Genomic DNA, 20,527 nt, shown 5'->3' with positions numbered 1-20,527 from the left:
AGTTTCAAGGAAAAAAGTATAACTAGCGAAATTTAAAAAAAACATAATTCAACCACAAAATGCATCAAAATTTCTTCTGAGGTTTCCTCTATATAAGCCCTTACTGTGCACGGATACAGTCCTACTAGCCACCATTCAAATTATCATTCTTCATATGACACACTGATGTTGCCCACATTCAACACCTATGCACTTTCCATTAGGAGTTACCTTTTAATTTCTGCCCCCTCCCTAAGTCAGTGGCCCTCAGGCCAATTACCTACTAGATTAAAGCCCCGATTAAAGAAGCAAATACTTACAGCTTTAATAATAGAGAAGAAAGCACCACAGAAACAGATGACGCTGCCATTGCAGCAGACCCCATCCACGGTTGTAATATCAGTCCCACAGGTAAGAAAACACCTGAAAAGCAAAGAACGTAGTCATTCTATCAGAGAAAGGGCAGAATTCAATTATCTTCATACTTGCCCTGAAATACATTACTTATCATGTGAAGTTGACAAGTTGTTACCTTTCCACACAAATGTAATTGTTCAAAATGATAGGGGCTTGCTGGAATACTATGGGTAATTTTCTGATTTCAAATGCTTAGGGAAGTGTTCATGAGGTTCGGCATATCCCCATGTGTGTTAAAAAAAAATCCATGGTTGGCAGTGGCCAGCTAAAAACTTGTGGCCCAGCCAAGAAACAAACAGAGGAAAAATTAACACTAACAATAAGAGATACTCAGAAATTATTATTGAGTGTAACTGTTTCATTCATGGGCCAAAATTTGGCAGATGGAGTTTAACGCGGATAGGTGTGAGGTTATCCATTTTGGTCGGAAGAATAAAAAGGCGACTTATTATTTAAATGGAGAAAAACTTCAGAATGCTTCAGTGCAGAAGGATCTGGGTGTCCTTGTGCAGGAATCATTGAAAGCTAGTATGCAGGTACAACAGGTAATAAGGAAGGCAAATGGAATTTTGGCATTTATTGCTAAAGGAATAGAGTATAAAAATAGGGAAGTGTTGTTTCAACTGTACAAGACATTAGTGAGACCGCACCTGGAATACTGTGCACAGTTTTGGTCCCCTTACTTGAGGAAGGATGTAGTTGCATTGGAGGTGGTTCAGAGGAAGTTCACTAGATTGATTCCAGAGATACGGGGCTTGTCTTATGAGGAGAGATTGAGCAGTTTACGCCTATACTCACTGGAGTTTAGAAGGATGAGAGGAGATCTAATTGAGGTATATAAGATGCTAAAGGGGATAGACAAAGTAGATGTGGAGCAGATGTTTCCCCTTGTGGGGCATTCTAGAATGAGAGGCCATAGTTTTAGGCTAAGGGGTGGTAGATTTAAATCAGAGATGAGGAGGAATTACTTTTCTCAAAAGGGTCGTAAACCTGTGGAATTCACTACTTCAGAGTGCAGTGGATGCCGGGGCGCTGAGTAAATTTGAGGAGATAGACAGATTTTTAATTAGTAATGGGTTGAAAGGTTATGGGGAGAAGGTGGGAAATTGGAGTTGAAGCCGAAATGAGATCAGCCATGATTGTGTTGAGTGGCAGGGCAGGCTCGAGGGGCTGAATTGCCTACTCCTGCTCCTAGTTCTTATTCAGGTGTTCACATGAGGAGGTTTTAAAGTAGTTTGTAATTGTCAAATAGACCAAAGGGCATTAATGTGACGTGTGTGGGGAGGGGATGCTAGCATGGGAATATACAAATTTGGACTCAAGCAGCCAATATCTTAAAAAGAGAATTTGACAGTAGTTGCATCTGGGCTGATCAGTGATAAGCAAAGTTTATTACAGGTGAATTCAAGGTCATGCAATTCAAAAGAAAGAATCAAAGGCATGTGCACTTCATGGACAGATAGTGCTTGCCAAAGAAGATATTGAGATTGTGGTGTGAGTTGACTTGTCTAAATAGTGTGAGGGAGCAATAAACAGAACAAAAAGGATGCTGGATTATTGCTGGAAAAAAATGACATTTTTGTCAAAGCTTTTTGTCTTAAACTCATCAGGATAATTCGCAAGAAAATACCAGTGTCAGGGGAAACAACATATTTATACTGAATGAGAAGAGAGTGCTGATTGGATGGCATGTGGACTTTGATTAGTAGAGGCATTGCCATGGTAAATGCACCAGTTGATGGTGACTGATAATTAACTGCCAAGCATTGTTTGAAATTTAAACCAGGCAGCTTAACTGTGTTTGGTCAAGACTATTGTGCTGGGGAATAAACCAGCGAATGGATATCACTTCTTTGTTTAACTGAAACAGGCGCAATATGTGTACATGTTCTTTCTGTCTGCAAAGAACAGGATCCTGTGTATTAACATATGCAGCTTCCTGTACACATAAATGCGTCACACTGCAAGTCCGACTGATAATCTTCAATTGGTCATCAGTGTAATTCTTAGCACTGAGGATTATTTAGCAAATGTTATTTAACAGATGGTGCATTCTCCATGGCAACGCCTCTACCAATCCAAGTCCACTTGCCAACCAATCGGCACTCTCTCCTCAAAGTATAAATATGCTGTTTCCCTTGACATTGATATTTTCTTGCAAATTGCCCTGATGAGTGCAAGATGGCAAATAAGGTGTTTTTTTTCCCAGCAGTACTCAAGCTCTGTACCACCAAAGGACTAATTGTACGCTGGATTATATTGCTAAATCATGAACCTAAAAGGCCAGAAGCCATACTCAAGCTGCAGGGTGCCCTGATCAGCCTGAAACTTGGGTACAGATCAAGTTACAATGATATAAAGTGGGAGGGGCTGGGTAATTCACATGCTAAAGTAATTAATTAATCTCCAGGGCCAGACATCATAGTTACAAGGAATAACTGATAGTGGAAATAAGTCCGAAGCATTTGGCCTGTAACTTCTGAGCTCCAAGGCATTGTAACAGGGTGGGGGTACCCCAAAGCCCAAAGATGCATTGGGGAACCCCGACAACCTCCGGATGTCCCCTGGTAAGGATTGCATGACAATCACCTGGTAAGTTCAAACTCCCATTGGGCAACTACCCTACAATTGGAACCATCCGCAAGTATGCTATAAATCGCAAACATCGCATGGTTCTGACTGTCTTACCAGAATAGTTAGCCAGGAAAAGTTAGAAGAATGAAAACCACTTCTACCTCCTGGATAACTATAGTACTGACTGCACCGCCCCCCCACCCCCAAATCCCACACCCCTCCCCACAGTATTCTGATTCTGATTGCCACTCCATGGAAGATTAGGGCCAACAATTCTAGACAAGCCATTGCAGCACACTTTGGGTCCATTTAAAATAAATATTACATACAGAAATCTCTCACTGCAACCAGGAAGTTGTTGAATCCCGATACGCTCTTGGAACAAAGTTTGTTAAAAAAGAACTTAACCATTGCAAATCCTCCACTTCTCAGACAAAAAGGCTTAAAATTATGCGTATTTCTGTACACTCAGGACATTTCCGCTTGTTTTTATTTTGTGCACACACTGAACAGAAAAGTTAAAATAAAAATTGAACACAGAGATCACACTTACCAGCAGCAATGGGAATGCCAACAATATTATATATTAAAGCAAACACAAAATTTATCCGAATTCGCTGGACGGTCTTTTTGGATAAGTGAATACTTCCCACTACATCAAGGAGGTCATTCTGTGGAGCACAGAAGAGTGGAGAAAGAAAATATTACTATAGTGTGCTTGCCATACTTGAGAGTTGTGTGTTATGTATATGGTAAAACCTCATGTTCTGTTTGGCTCTAAAGTGGCCAGTTTTCAAATGTGTGCCACAACAGCAAGTCTTTGCAGGCTATCGATCAGTGAATGAAATCACCGCCAAGCCCTGTGCTGTTCTCAACCAACAAAAGCATAATTGTACAGGAGGAGGAGTGCGGAGGTTCACTTCATTTTGTTATTAAAATTTATTCTTGAGATATGGGAATTGTTGGCAAGGCACATCAGGTTACTGTCCATCCCAAACTGCTCCAAGAAGTAGAGAGATTTCTGTTGTGGTTTGATGCAACTGAGTGCCTTGCTAGGCCACATCCAAGGGCAGTTAAGAGTTAAAGACATTGGTGTCAGACCGGAGTCAAAATCAGTCAAATTAGGTAAAGACAGCAGGTTCCCTTTTCAAAAAGGCAATCATCAACCAGTAGGTTTTTAATGACAATATAATAGCATCGTAGTCACTTCTATTGATTCCAGCCTTTTCTTTAATTTCCAGCTTTTTATTTAAAAGTAAACAAATTTGTAAGTTGCCACAGTGACAGTTAAATTGATAGGCTCTGGATTACTAGTTCAATAACATTATTACATTATCATGCCTTGATCTTAGGCTACTTGATCACACAATACTATAATTTAATACTCGTGATGAAAATTATAATTAAAGCAATTCTGATGAAAGGTCATTGATCTGAAACTTTAGCTCTTTCTATGCATGCTATACTTAAGATATTACTTTTGAGAAAAGTGCAAGTACATACAGGGATTCTACCCAGTCACTGGTACAAAATGACCAGTGCCTATCCATAAATATTCTTTGCAAGGGAAAATTCTTTTCAGAGTTCAAATCTTTCAATCAAACTCTGATTTACCAAGGCATCATCACTCATTTCCATTTCTGCCGACAATCTGTCACATTCACGTTTACCTTCTCTAATGCACTTTTTTTTTAACTGGTCTCCCATGGTTGACCCTACATAAACCCAATTCATTTTCCCTTACTAAGTTCCACTCTTCTATCACTCCTGCATTTGTCAACTACCATTCGCTCACTGTTCCTTAACATAATTAGTTCAAACAAAATCCTACATTTGCACCCTGTATCAGTGCATATCCTCAATCTTAAAACATTGCCTACCTTTCCATTTTGACTCAATTCACTCCACCTGAAGTGGCAGAGCCTTTAGCCATCTTGGTCTTACACTCTGGAACTTCCTTGCTAACTCACTTCCTAATATCAAATACCTTCTCAAAAAAGCTATTTTTTTCAAACATGCCTTCAGTCATCTCTCCAAATTCCTCTCATTGGTCTCCAGCACTGCTAATGCTCACTATTTTGAGAGCATGAGACAGCCAGAAAGCAAAGCTGAAGAAGGCAGGAATAAATAAAAGACAAACCATGCACCCCTGTTGTGTACAGATCTTGCCTACTGCAAAGCTCCCTTAGGATGTCCAGCTGTTGATGGCAATACTTTCTTTCTTTTATTTCAGTAGTTCAGTTGGACTGTGCATTAACATAGGCATATATTGTATTCACTGTGTTAATATACATGACTCAATGTATGCAACTGAAGGAAGGCATTTTTCATTCTTCCTCGTTCTCTGTCTGCCAGCATTAGTCTACTCTCAAGCATTTCCAATGGTACTCTGAAATTGGTTTTCCCTTTGGGAATTGTGTGGTTTCTGTCCAGCACTATTCCTTGGAAGTAAAGCAGTGTCAGTTTAAAACAGTCACCTCAACAGTGAAGTGAGGCGACAGTTTTTTCCTTTCATCACCAAAAGGTATGAACTCAGACAGTGCACTGCATATAGTTCATAATCGCTACCAATCTGAAGTACTACTGGTTACTGTGCAATCTTTCCTAATGTATCAACAAATATTTATTAGTAATTAACAGTGATTGACAAACAGTTCAGGTGAAATTAGTCAGCTGTGGCTCAGTTCATAGCACCCTCGCCTTTGAATCAGAGGGTTATGGGTTCATGTCCCACTCCCGGAAAACCAAGAACTGTGATTGTGCTCGAAAGAGTCGTGACTGTTGATAACTCGAAAGAGTTTGAAATTGGTCACGGCATAAATAGTCACCTGAACTCCAAAACAGGTGAAACAATCTCAAGGAAATCCAGTGTTCAGATGAAAAAAGCCAAGAAACAATCATAAACATTGACTGAAGTGCTCACTCTTACCCGAATCAAAACAACATCAGCTGCCTCAATGGCTACATCTGTGCCTGTACCAATGGCAATTCCGACATCAGCCATTGCCAATGCCGGGGAGTCATTCACGCCATCGCCCACCATTGCCACAATCTTCCCTTGTTTCTGCAGCTGTTCCACTTTCGCTACTTTGTGTGAGGGTAGGACTTCAGCAAACACCTTGGTGATGCCAACCTGACAATGCAGCCAATAAATAAAGTTATAGCAATCATCTTTCACACAAGCCATAAAATAAGCATGCCATCCCATTCACACAATATTGTAATTTTTTCCACTCTTCTCCCCCTCAAAAACCATTCCAAGCACCATGCTAATGAATATCTTTGTCAATGCCACTCAATAATCAGTTGCTTGAAGGGGAAGATGACTTATTCACTGAATTCCCTTTCCTGTGGACCACAACTAGTTTCACCAGCAAAATTGACTGCCAATCTCTTAACTGGCTGAGCAATTGATCATGGCTGTGTAGCTATTAGATATGGCAAATAGAAGTTAGACATTATGCTGATCTCAAAAATATGGGTTAATCAGTTAATTTGTCAGATAAGGGCAGAATTGGGCTAGTCAATGATGTTCCCATGGTTAACTAGCATGCTAATGCCAATTCTCAAAGCTAGCATTTAAATAGTCATTAGGGCAAGATACTAAAGGGCTATCAACCCTTATCAGCACCACTTGAGGGAAAAAAGTGAAAATTAAAAACATATCTGACTTCAACTCACTTGAGCAGCAATGGCCCTGGCTGTTTTACTGTTGTCTCCAGTCATAAGAACGACTTCCAGCCCCATACTGTTTAGTGTGTAGACAGCTAACTCTGCTTCTGGCTTCACAGCGTCTGCAATTGCTATCAATCCACACAGTACCCCTGTTTTTTCAAAAAATAAAAATAAACAGAATAGTTAAATAAACCCTGGTGGGCTTCGGAGGAGTGGAGAGGTGGGGTGATAAAGAGTTCATTTTAGTTTTAAAGCCTGATGTTACAATAGTAAATATGATTGCGCTTGACTTCAGACTTAGCTCACTGTGCCTGTCCAGTATTCCTAATCAGTTATCTGTTTTCAGAAAACCCTTGACTGTCAGTTACATCGCATTCTTCAACAATCATTCCAGTCTGTCCGAGCTCTTCCGGGTGTCATCAACAGCAAGGTATACCTTGACAAATCCCCTTTTCCCTCAGGTCAAGACACTTCTGACAATTCAGAATTTCAGAGATTCCTGTAACCGGCTCCTTTAAACAGTTTAGTCAGCCCTGATAAAACTTCCCCCCCCACCCATAGAGAATTTCACTTCTGCTCTCCATTTCCTACAGAACAGAGAAGGCCTCTTCCTGGGAGAATTCCAATTCTCTTCTGTCTGCTTCTCAGCAGCAGCCTTTTGCTTCTGTTCTGCCAGCTTCTGTGAGAGGTGCTTCAAACTGCAACTAGCACCTCAATGGGTTTCTATTTGTCTTTCTATCCCTTTTCAACTCTCATCCCCATGGCAACCTGAAGTCACATGGGTACTCCTCCAAACTGAGGCATTAACCAGGAATTCATCGCCCCCTTTTCAGAACTAACTATCTATTTTACTTTGACTTAAGGGACATTTTAAAACAATCGTTTGGTAATGTTCAGTGTTCACGGCACCTCGTACACCTCTGTAAAGAACCTGGGGCATTTTTCTATGTTAAAAGCATTATCTAAATGCATGGGTATACATATCAGGGAAGAATAACAGGCTGGGTCTCTTTTCTCTTGAAAAAAGATGGCGCAGGCATGACCTAATAGGAGTCTTTAAAGTTATGAAAGGTTTTGATAGAGTTGATATGGAGAGAATGTTTCCTCTTGTAGGGAAGAGCACAACTAGAGGCCATGAAAAGAGATAGTCACCAAGGAGTCCAAAAGGAAATTCAGAAGAAACATCTTTACCAAAAGTGTGCTTATGGTGGAATTCTCTACCACAGGGAGTGGTTGAAGCAAATAGTGTAGATGCATTTAAGGAGAAGCTAGACAAGTACTTGAGGGAGAAGGGAGTAGATGGTTACGATGGTAGATTTAGATGAGAAATGATGGGAGGAGGCTTGAGTAGAGCATAAACACTGGCATGGACTGGTTGGGCCAAATAGTCTATTTCTGTGCCAGATATCCTGTATGATCCCATAATTTCAAGTTCAGAGCTGATCAAAGTGCCATTTTAACACCAGGGCAGCAAGTTGAAAATTTACCCCAAGACCTGCTGGGGACATAGTTCAGCAGAGCTCTATTACCTTGCCCAAGTTGGGTTTAGTCCTGTGTAAGTCTAAAAAGCAGAAGCAAGCTAATTGACCACCTACAGTATCACAGTCAACCACAACCCTTTCCTCACGAATGTTCCACACGCATGCACCTTCCTGTTTCCATACCAGGGTAGATTACTCTGATTGAAATGGGAAACTGCTCAAGTTCTTACCATCCACAGAGACCAGTACCGCTGTGTGTCCCTGGCTTTCATGTTCTATCATGCAACTGTCCACATCATTACCGACATGTAGACCGTTCCTCTTCATCCATTCACGATTTCCAATCAGTACCGAAAAGATCTGCGGTTTCCCTGAACCTGTGTCAAAGCACATTGAAACACTAAACTGATCCACAAAAATATAAGTAATGAACTGAGTACCCATTTATCCTCGCTGTCATCGCTGCACAACAATGTTTCCAGATGTTTGAATTCATTATTTCAAAGGATTCAATTACAGAAAACAGAGAAAATAGCGAGGTGACAAATCAAAACACATTTTTCCACAAGAACAGAAATAGGGCAAGAAGCCATTCTGTACAGTGCAATCCTCAATACACCAATAATTTCAATGCTTGAGACATAAATTAAACCATGTTCATTTTATCTAGGTCAGTAGTAACCAATATCAGAGCACAAGGACTAGGCACTAATGTAACAGAGATGACATGTGCACCACAAAATATCAAAGTTTTGAACGTAGCCCTACAATTCCAATTTTAACTATAATTAGCTAAGGCCACCCACACTCAGGCCACACACTTGAGCAGTCTTCAGCGAGCTGCTGGCAGGTGTTCGAGGCAAAGTACAAGTCCCCATTTACTGTCTTTCTCAGAAGGGCTGCTTGACCTCTGCCTGACATTTCCCACAATAATATGCAAACAAACAAGTAGTCACCTGTTTGAGAAAGGGAGGAATCAACATCTCACCACTTGTCATGCTCTGTAGCACTAGAACGGACAAGAAAAATTACTTACTTTCCGATTGGGGCTCTTTGATTAAAGGGTGCGATGAGCCATCGCCACTGCTTTTCTCATTGATCTGTATCAGCACTGTGTTCTGCTCAACCTCAAGATTCTTTTGGTTTAGTAGTGATTCAATGTTGGAGACTTTGCACACGATGCCACAGCCAGCAACTGCTTGAAAATCCGAACATGAGCCAAGCACATCTGAACCGAGTTCCTGAATTGAGGGAAAAATCAGTTATTTTTTCTTAACTTTGTGAGAAATTATCACCGCCACTTTACTTTGTTATCGCCTTTTTACATTTTCCTCTCTTCCTCCTGTAATAAGTGTGTGAAACATGGAGAAACTCACAGTAATCAGTCATCCAAAGATTTGGAAAACGATGCACTGGGCACAGCTATTAAAGAAGCTTGCATGGCTAGCAAGGGTGACCAGGATACCCTTCAACAGTTTCCTGAATCTCTTGGTTGCTTTTAGAATCAGTTCTGTATAAAATTTGTGCAATTGCTGTATATTTTCAGAAAACATCACTTTGATATGTCATTAGTAATTTACATCATCAATAAATGACAGTTTTGTATTTCCAATCATGCCCTGGAAAAATGGGGGTAAAAACACAAAATTGCAGATGTATCAAGATACACGGTGGCCATAATCTGCTAATAGCTATAATTATATAATAAAAGTGCTTTCACACACCGGCTGCATCTTTGTATTGACTACAATGAACCCTATAAAATTCTGAAGGGGCTTGAAAAGGTAGATACAGATCGTTTCCACTGGTCAGGGAGTCTAAAATACAGGGGCACAGTCTCAGGATAAGGGGCCGATCATTTGCAACTGAGATGAGGAGAAATTACTTCACTCAAAGTGAATCTTTGGAATTCTCTACACCAGAAGCTTGTGGATGCTCCATCACTGAATACATTTTGGGGCGGATAGACAGATTTTTGGTCTCTCAGGGAATTACAGGATATGGGGAGCGGGCAAGATCAGCCACAATTGTGTCGAATAGCAGAGCAGGCTCAACGGGCTGTATGGTTAAATTCCTGCTCGTATCTCTTGTGTTCCTGTGAGCCTTTATATCTGTGATAGTTCTAGACAGTAAGAATTCATGTTCTCATGCTTGTTACAATGAGCACAACTGCATTTTTACATTGGCACTGATAAAGGACTAGTTACTGGGTTAAACCTTTGGGCACCATATCTGTTCTGCAAAATATTCAAGTGAAAAATGGTGAGAGTTTTGATTATTTTTCTAACTACATTCCATAATTGTTTTCAGATACTCTTTTCTGCACTCTTACTGTTGTGACATATGCATACGTCATGCAAATGTAACAGGATAACTAGCTTTAGAAAGCCCATGGAGTTAAAACCATAAGACATAGGAGCAGAAGTAGGCCATTCGGCCCATCGGGTTTGCTCCGCCATTCAATGAGATAATGGCTGATCTGATAATCCTCAACTCCACTTTCCTACCTTTTCCTCATAACCCTCGATTCCCTTACTGATTAAAAATGTCTATTTCAGCTTTAAATATACTTAACAACCCGCCTCTACAGCCCTCTGTGGTAAAGAATTCCACAGATGCACTACCCTCAGAGAAGAAATTACTCCTTATCTCCTGACTTAAATGGGCGACCCCTTACTCTGAGATTATGCCCTCTGGTCCTAGGCTCTCCCACAAGGGGAAACAACCTCTCAGAATCTACCCTGTCAAGCCCCCTAAGAATCTTATATGTTTCAATAAGGTCGCTTCTCATTCTTCTAAACTCCAATGAGTACAGGCCCAAACTATGCAACCTCTCCTCAGAAGAAAATCCCTCCATACCCAGGCTCAACCCAGTGAACCTTCTCTGGGCTGTCTCCAATGCCAATATATCTTTCCTTAGGTAAGGAAACAAAAACTGTTCACAGTATTCTGTGTGGTCTAACTAGTGCCTTGTATAGTTTTGGCAAAACTTCTCTATTTTTATACTCCATTCCCTTTGAAATAAAGGCCAACATTCCATTTGCCTTCCCTATTATCTGCTGAATTTGTATGCTAGCTTTTAGCAATTCATGTATGAGGACCCCCAAATCCCTCTGTGCTGCTGCTGCAGCTTTCTGCAGTCTTTCTCCATTTAAATAATAGTCAGCTCCTCCATTCTTCCTGCCAAAGTGCATAACCTCACATTTTCCCACATTATATTCCATATGCCAAGTTTTATCCCACTCACTTAACCTGTCTATATTCCTCTGTAGATTCTTTGTGTCATCCGCAAACTTGAAGATAGTACATTCACTTCCCTCATCCAAGTCATTAATATATATTGTAAATAATTGTGGCCCCAGCACTGATCACTGTGGCACTCCACTAGTTACAGATTGCCATCCTGAAAATGCCTCCCCCTTATCCCAACTCTCTGCCTTCTATTAGTTAGCCAATCCTCTATCCTATGATAATATACTACCCCCGAGGCCTTTTGGAAATCCAAATATATTACGTCTACGGATTCTTCTTTATCTATCCTGCTTGTTACCGCCACAAAGAAGTCTAATAAATCTGTCAGGCATGATTTCCCCTTCATGAAGCCGTACTGAGTCTGCTTGATTATATTATGCATTTCTAAATGCTCTGCTATTACATCCTTTATAACATAATATAAAATTTATAATTTTCCCAATGCCAGATGTTAAGCTAACTGACCTATAGTTACCTGTTTTTTGTCTCCCTCCCTTTTTGAATATGGGTATTACATTGGCAGTTTTCCAATCCTCTGGGACTTTTCCAGAATCTAAGGATTCTTGGAAGATTACTCCCAGTATACCTCTGTAGCTACTTCCTTTAATATCTTAGGATGCAACCCATCAGGGGACTTATCGGCCTTTAGCCCCATTAGTTTCCCTAGTACTTTTTCTCTAGTGATAGTTATTGTATTTATTTCCCCCCCTTTTTCCCCTTGATTATTTAGCATTTTTAGAATGCTATTAGTGTTTTCTACCATGAAGACTGATGCAAATTATTTATTCAACTCCTCTGCCATTTCCTGGTTCCCCATTATTTCCCCAGCCTCATTCTATAAGGGGCTAATGTTCACTTTTGCCTCTCTCTCCCCTTTTATATACTTAAAGAAGCTCTCACTGTCCATTTTTATATTACTTTCTAGTTTACCCTCAAAGTTTATTTTCTCCCTCTTGATTATTTTTTGGTTATCTTTTGTTGGTTTTTAAAATTTTCCCAATCCTCTGGCTTACCACTAATCTTTGCCACATTGTATGTTTTTTCTTTCAACTTGTTGCTATCCTTAGCTTCTTTGGTTAACCATGGTTGGTTTATCCCTTCCTAGAATCCTTCTTCCTCACATGGATATATCTCTGTTGTGAGTCATGCCGATTGTTTTGCAGATTGATTTCTGATTTTAAAAAACGCACTGATGGCAAACATCAATGTCAGTACAATATAGTCCAATCCACTGCTCAACTGTATTAAACTTCAGAGCACCCCGTCTAAGAAACACTCTGATGGCAAATTTATTCATGATGAATTGACAATAATAAAAAAGAGGATCATACCTGTTTACAGTACTTGGTTACTGCTACACCCAAGGGATGCTCACTGTTTGTTTCTGCAGTGCCAACAATGGCCAACAGCTTCATCTGAGATATGTAATTACTCTCTGACAGCATCTTCAGGTTCATCACTCTGGGTGTTCCATGAGTGATTGTTCCAGTTTTATCAAAAACGACTGTATTAATCTGAATAAGACAGGAACCATATTATTCTACTGAAACAGCCATGTCAGTACAATATTGTTCAATCCACTGCTTAACTGTATTAAACTTCAGTACACTCCGTCTAAGAAACCAATTTTGCTTTTGCAAAAAAAAAATGAGTCGACACAGTTACAATTTTAACCAGAATACCAAGCCCAGAGGAGGCTGTAAATTTGCTACAGTAGACAATGAAAGCAGAGGACTGGCATGATGAAGTCAATGAAAATAAAGTTTTTGTTAGGCTAATTGGAAAGGAAAAGAAGTAATCTCTATTTCCACCTTCCCGCTTTTCGTCCAAGTCATATACCACTTGTGGTTAAAATGGATTTAATCTGTTCCCAGGCTCCTGCCTATGTTGCTCTAGAAAGGCTAATGGGAGTGGGCTAGATAGGCTGGAGGTAATATGATATGTAACTAATTACAGAGTATTATAAGCATTTTCAATTTTTACAGAGCTATAATAGTACTGCACAGCAATTGGTTTCACCTCAGATTCACCTTATGCTCAGATTTTGTGGGGTTCTTGAAATAGCAACATTAAAAATATTGCAAAGCCACCACAGTGGAGCTCAATAATCCAAACTGAAACAGGACCATCTTTGTCTAATTTAAATGCAGCGAACAGCTCCTTTACGTAGGCAATCTTAATCAGTTAACCGAGAAACAGCTACCCTCCATAAACATGAGGTCATCCAAAAGTTCTGCTGCCCAGATCCTTATCATGCTACGTCCTGTTCAACACCCTTGTGCTCATTGACCTATACTGGACCCTGGACAAGCAATGCCATAATTTTAAAATTTTCTTCTTTGTTTGCACATCACTCCGCCCCACCTCCCTGGGAATTCCCTCGCTAATCCTCTCCATCTCACTGCCTTGCTTTGACCAAACTTTTGGTCATCTGCCCAAATAGCACCTGCATCAAATTTTGCTTTACAATCTACCAGTTAAGAGCCTTAGGATGTTTTATTATGTTAAAGGTGCTATACAAATATAAGTTGTTGCTACATTCCTCATATATGTGGTAGCGTCATAAACTCGACACATCAGGGATGCACTGCATCAGTGTTGTGATAATTTCTGTTCTGACTCCATTGAATTATGGAGGAAAAATATTTGTACAGATCTAATTGACTCTGATATAAAAGCAAAATACTGCTGATGCTGAAAATCTGAAACAAAAACAAAAATAGCTGGAAAAACTCAGCAGGTCTGACAGCATCTGCAGAGAGGAATACAGTTAACGTTTTGAGTCCGTATGACTCTTCATCAGAACTAAGGAAATATAGAAATGAGGTGAAATATAAGCTGGTTGAAGGGGGTGGGACAGGTAGAGCTGGATAGAGGGCCAGTGATAGGTGGAGACAAAGAGATTGCCAAAGATGTCATAGACAAAAGGACAAAGGGGTGTTGACGGAGGTGATATTATCTAAGGAATGTGCTCATGGTGGCATTAAGGGTAGAAAGCAGGACAAGCTAGTGACAGATGGCCCTAGTGGGTATGGGGGGCGGGGGAGGGATTGAAATGGGCCAAAAGGTGGAGATAAAATGATAGATCAAAATATATTTAAAAACAGGTGGGAAAAAAAAAAATATTTTAAAAATTATAAATTATTGGAAAAAGGGGGATCGGAAAGGGGGTGGGGATGAAGGAGAGAGTTCATGATCTGAAGTTGTTGAACTCAATATTAAGTCCAGAAGGCTGTAAAGTGCCTAGTCAGAAGATGAGGTGCTGTTCCTCCAGTTTGTGTTGAGCTTCACTGGAACATTGCAAGCAGGCCAAGGACGGACATGTGGGCATGAGAGCAGGGTGGTGTGTTGAAATGGCAAGCGACAGGGAGGTCTGAGTCATGCTTGCGGACAGACCGAAGGTGTTCCACAAAGCGGTCACCCAGTCTGCGTTTGGTCTCTCCAATGTAGAGGAAACCGCACTGGGAGCGGCGAATGCTGTAGACTAAATTGAGGGAAGTGCAAGTGACGCGCTGCTTCACTTAAAAGGAGTGTTTGGGCCCTTGGACGGTGAGGAGAGGGGAAGTAAAGGGGCAGGCGTTGCGCCTTCTGCGGTTGCATGGGAAGGTGCCTTGGGAGGGGGCTGAGGTGTAGGGGGTGATGGAGGAGTGGACTAGGGTGTCCCGGAGGGAACAATCCTGCGGGAAGGCGCCAAGGGGAGTGAAGGGAAGATGTGTTTGGTGGTGGCATCATGCTGGAGTTGGTGGAAATGGCGGAGGATGGTCATTTGAATGCAGAGGCTAGTGGGGTGATAAGAGTGGAGAAGGGGGACCCTATCATGGTTCTGGGAGGGAATGGAAGATGTGAGGGCGGATGCGGGGGAGATGGGCCGGACACGGTTGTGGGCCCTGTCAACCACCATGGGTGGAAAACCTCAGTTAAGGAAGAAGACATGTCAGAGGAACTGTTTTGGAAAGTGGCATCATAACAGATGCGACGGAGGCGAAGGAACTGAGAGAATGGGATGGAGTCCTTACAGGAAGCGGGGTGTGAGGAGCTGTAGTCGAGGTAGCTGTGGGAGTTGGTAGGCTTGTAATGAATGTTGGTGGACAGTCTATCACCAGAAATATAGACTGAGAGGTCAAGGAAAGGAAGGGAAGTGTCAGTGATGGACCATGTGAAAAGGATGGAGGGGTGGAAATTGGAAACAAAATTAATACATTTTTCCAGATCCAGACAAGAGCATGAAGTGGCACCAAAGCTGTCATCGATGTACCAGAGAAAGTGTTGTGGGAGGGGGCCCGAGTAGGACTGGAACAAGGAATGTTCCACATACCCCATAAAGAGACAGGCATAACTGGGCCCATGCGGGTACCCATAGCCACACCTTTTATTTGGAGGAAGTGAGGCGAGTTTAAGGAGAAATTGTTCAGTGAGAGAACAAGTTCAACCAGCGGAGGAAAGTAGTGGTGGATGGGGATTGTTCGGGCCTCTGTTCGAGGAAGAAGCGGAGAGCCCTCAGACCATCCCGGTGGGAGATGGAGGTGTAGAGGGATTGGACGTCCATGGTGAAGAGGGGGCGGTTGGGGCCAGGGAACTGGAAATTGTTGATATGATGTAGGGCGTCAGAGGAATCGCGGATGTGGGTGTAAAGAGACTGGACAAGGGGTGAGAGAATGGAGTCAAGATAGCAAGAAATTAGTTCCGTGGGGCAGGAACAGGCTGACACGATCGGTCTGCCGGGACAGTTCTGTTTGTGGATTTTGGGTAGGAGGTAGAAGCGGGCCTTCCGAGGTTGGGCGACTATCAGGTTGGAAGCTGTGGGAGGAAGATCTCCAGAGGAGATGAAGTCAGTGACAATCCTGGAAACAATGGCTTGATGTAATTGATTCTGATAATTATTTCAAAACTTCCCGTTTGAAAAAAAGATCCTTTCTTCACTGCTTTATTTCGGTTCCGGTCTTTTAGCTGAAGTTTATATGTACAGAAGAAATTTATAGGACACTTTCACTCCATTTTTGCAAAAATAAATGCCAGTTGCAGATGTCGTAATAAACAGCAGTTGACAAAACACTCCAGCAGGAAAATCCACATGATTTAACAACTGATATTAGCTTATATATACAATTATACAGCATTTGTTCTAACTTACAAGGACTTTATAGCTTCTCATTGTACCTACCTTGTGTGCCATCTCCAATGGTTCCCCTCCTTTAATTAGGATACCATTCTGTGCACCTACTCCAGTTCCCACCATTACTGCAGTAGGCGTTGCTAATCCCAATGCACAGGGACACGCAATGCAAAGGACAGTGATAGAGGCTTGGAATGCAAAGCGCACAATCACCTCAGGCTGTGACAAGCTTTTGTTGTAACCCTAAGTAAAAACAGGCAAGTCAGTCTCAATTGGCAGGTGTAACTTCAAGAAACAAGCTACAATCTGAGAGGAAAGTGCTGCAAAGGTAAATTATTGCTACTTTGGAGCAAGGCTGCTAATAAAAGAAAAAAACCCCCTAAATTTTGGCCATTATTGGCCTATAACTTCCAGTGAAGTAGCAATTGAGTCGGATTGCCAGTGTGCTCCTAGTTTCTTACCCTAAAACAAAGCCGCTCCTATCTCACCCAACCTTCCAACTCTGGCCAGGCGAGATCACTCCAGCACAGCAGGTTCCCGAGGCCTACAGTCAAGGGCAACTCAGTCAAAGGTAAATAAGCCACACACCTTTTTTTAAGGCACGAGCTGCCTTAAACCAGGTAAGCTTAAAGGTGCAGCCACTTTGACAAGCCAGGGAGAAGCTAAGTGTATAAGGTAAGTGGGTAGGATTTGGAGGGTGGGGGGGGTCTGGTCAGGCTTCAAACTTCCCAAAGGAAGTTTGAACTTCCCAGGCATTTGCTGTGCAATCCTTACCTGGGAACTTCCTGGGGTGGGGGGGTCCCCACCGCATCTTTGGGGTACCCCGCCCCCCCACCCCCACTCTTCCCCCCACAGCCCCAGAGCTCAGAAGTTACAGGCCATTATTTTTTTTAATTAAAAAGAACAGTTTGAGGCATTTCTGTTCCATGTCTAACCTTCCAGGTTTGAATTAACCACTAAGAAAATACTTGCTGCTGCCTTTGGATGTGGTACACTGTTCTTCTGCATTAAACTTATACTGGAAACCTCCCACTACATTGCACGCTGTTCACACTGCGACCTCAAATTCCCTCAGTGCATAAAACACTGTATGGGTACAATGATCAGGCAGCTAAAATGACCCTAGGAACGTAGCTAATGACCATCATAAGCAGGAATCATTCACTTTGAGAATGGTTTATGAGGTACCTACAAACGAGGAAAGCTACTTGTCTATTGAAAAAAATCTCACAGAGCCCATCATCACAGTATCCATCTCTTTCTTCCAAGGTTTTTCCTTCACTACCCTAATTAAAAGTTCATTTACTGTATTGATGTGTACTTGTGTAAATCAGTCTCCTGGTCCTACTGTCACAGTTTAATTTGTGGTAGTATTGTGTAGAAAAGATAGATCTGGAATGTTTTCTCCTACAGAGCTCAAATGGGACACCCAAAGGTTGTCTCTCCTCAAGGTTGAAAAATCCATGTTGCCCCAGTGTTTCCTGATGGGGATCAGTCGTGCGCTGTTTTCTGAAGTGCCACAATGACTTGACTGGTTCTTTGCACCTCAGTTACCAGAACTGGACACAATAATAAAGTGGTGCTTACTTCTTCTGACATACACTCATCAGTTCTGCCTATATAGCTCGACATTACATTACTCATTAGGATTAACATTGCTGTGGAGCCACAAAATAGATTTAAACTCTTTCAATAATGTCATTAACTATCTTTACACCATTTGTGGACTACTTGTATTGTCTATTTTTGCTTCAGAGGTGCAGTACTCCACATTTTACTCAAAATTCATCCACTGTTGTTCCACCAATTTACAGCTGTGGCTCCTACTTGGCCTTCAGCTGCCCCTCCTAGTTTGGTATCATCTGTGAATCTGACTAGTTTGCATCAATGCCATGAATCAGAGGAGCTGCAGAAATTAGAAACAGTACAGGTTCTAACACAGATCCCTTGGGTGCCCCACTCAGTATTTTCTCCTTCATCCTGACCAAAAGCCCCTGAAAATACCCACCCCTTCCGACCAACCAGACCATTTTAAATCCATTTCCAACTTAAATTTGAATCCTCAACCCTCCTGTTCTGCTGACCGCCCTTTTATCATATTCATATATTTATCTCAGGAGACCCATTCATTATTACTCCTGCAGCTTGTTTTTGGGCCTAACTTCATTAATTATTTCATCTATTTGCAGTCATGCATATCCATGCTGGTTAAGATCCCAAAAATTCACGGAGGCAAATGCCTCTCTGTTTAAATGCCAAGATGCACCAAATTCAGTGCCACACTTGAACCTGCAAACCGTGGAGGAGTGTGGGTGAGGTCACATGAAATGCATGGCTTTGCCATCGGACTGTGGATCTGAGATGCCCCCTACATCTGGTGATGCAGCTGGAAAGTCTGGCAGAAAGATCAGAGCATGGAGAAGGCCTTCTTTCTGGAATGAGGGGCTCTTGCACCTCCCATATATGGGGTTGGGGTTGGAGCCACATTTTATTTTCAAAAAAAAAAAGTTTTTGAAAGATCTTTAAGAGTCCAAACAACAACCTCCCACATGGGATTCACTTCTCCAATTAGTTTGACCAATACCCTTAATCTCATTAGCTATAACAGTGACAATCAAAGGTGGCATCCCAGAATAGGCAAGGAGATCAAGAACTCAGACAATTGTCATCCCTGTTCACTTCCCAGCACCCTCCCACCACATTATGACGACCACCTTGTAAACGGGGTGGCCTCACCAAGGCTGTCGAGGAAGCCTGGGCACAAGGTTGGGACCCAGTTTTTTGGGGTGACATCAGCCAAGGTTATATTGGGAACCTGTTGGAAGAGCCACACAGATTTCTGGCCCTCGTATCTTATTTAGCCAGAGCGAACCAAACCCGAAATGTTCTGATGTGCATGTCTCCATTATACTTTGGCATTACCTGCCAACCATCAGGAATAACAGCACACGTCTAACTTAAAAGATTTCCACATTATCTATTTGAATTCAAAAGTGCACCTATGCAACAATGCCCAGAGCCAATACTGATATACATCACTAAATGAAGAATCAGCAACATTCTAGTCTTAACGACTACACTTCAGATTTCAAACCGAGTAATCTCAATTTATCACCTTTCCAGACATGTCATTCTACTTAAATGTTAATACTTACAGGGAAATATTCTTCCACAAGGTTAAAATTAAAAAATCCTATGATAATCCAGGCAATCAGAGTAGCAACAGAAACCCCAACGATGAATGGGACAAAGTATCCACTCAGTTTATCTGCAAACTGTTGAATGGGGGCCTGAAAAATAAACACAACAAATTGTAAAGTTTGTGTGAAATTCCAATAGGGAGGCTAAAGAAATGAATATCCTTTAAACTAGTGCAATTTGGGTGGGTGGGAGGGGGAAGTCAGGGAGGAGGCTATTCTTCTAGCTTTTGTCACCAATTCAAAGATTTTCTGGAGGGTCACTGGATATGTAAATCTGCTCAAATATGGCAGAAGGTGTCAAGATGCAAACATCAGTATTACACCACATGATGTATTTTCCATCACTTGTGCCTTACCAATGAACCAGTAAATTCAACTTGCAACAAAAAAAACTTCAGTTGGCACTGACATCACACAATGCTATTGCAAGACACCATAGAAATATCCCTCCCTCACTCCACCAGAAGTGGCCGACTTGCAGGGGATGTAAACAGCTCCCGCATCCGCCAAAGTTATGACAATGAGCAGAATCCCACGAAATTGCCTGGGTCAGGGACATATGATGGGTGGAAGTCCCATCCTAACACAACTGCCGCCATTGCGGCAGACAGAAAAATACGCACTAAAAAATTCAGCTGCTAGTACACAAGTCTCTGATCACAAACAAAAGAACGTTCTCCCTTTACAAGGGAACACCCATTTGTTCTTGAAATAACTACTGGGGGATGTAAGAGTAACACTGCCAGCTTTCACTTCCTGAGAAGCAACTAGATTCTACTAGCACCTCCTCCGACTGAGATAACTATCATAAGGAGGGGGATGGCCGTCAGCATGTA

The 20,527-nt window shown here is 41.7% G+C and overlaps 1 protein-coding gene across 3 annotated transcripts in view; it reads right to left on the bottom strand.

Moving 5' to 3' along the window:
- Window positions 1-20,527, bottom strand: part of LOC144683920 (copper-transporting ATPase 1-like) — a 75,899-nt gene that overhangs the window by 5,205 nt on the left and 50,167 nt on the right. For all 3 annotated transcript variants that reach the window (XM_078547494.1, XM_078547493.1, XM_078547495.1), the window contains 9 exons: window positions 19,647-19,781; window positions 16,540-16,734; window positions 12,710-12,892; window positions 9,163-9,367; window positions 8,357-8,503; window positions 6,652-6,794; window positions 5,900-6,103; window positions 3,524-3,641; window positions 300-402 (listed from right to left, as the gene is read on the bottom strand). In XM_078547494.1, coding sequence (XP_078403620.1) covers window positions 300-402; window positions 3,524-3,641; window positions 5,900-6,103; window positions 6,652-6,794; window positions 8,357-8,503; window positions 9,163-9,367; window positions 12,710-12,892; window positions 16,540-16,734; window positions 19,647-19,781 — 1,433 coding nt within the window. The remainder of the gene's footprint in view (window positions 1-299; window positions 403-3,523; window positions 3,642-5,899; window positions 6,104-6,651; window positions 6,795-8,356; window positions 8,504-9,162; window positions 9,368-12,709; window positions 12,893-16,539; window positions 16,735-19,646; window positions 19,782-20,527) is intronic.

Source organism: Cetorhinus maximus, chromosome 8 (assembly GCF_964194155.1).
Source record: "Cetorhinus maximus chromosome 8, sCetMax3.hap1.1, whole genome shotgun sequence".
In the NCBI taxonomy this organism is placed as follows: Eukaryota; Metazoa; Chordata; class Chondrichthyes; order Lamniformes; family Cetorhinidae; genus Cetorhinus; species Cetorhinus maximus.
This window is presented reverse-complemented; position numbering and strand designations above follow the sequence as displayed.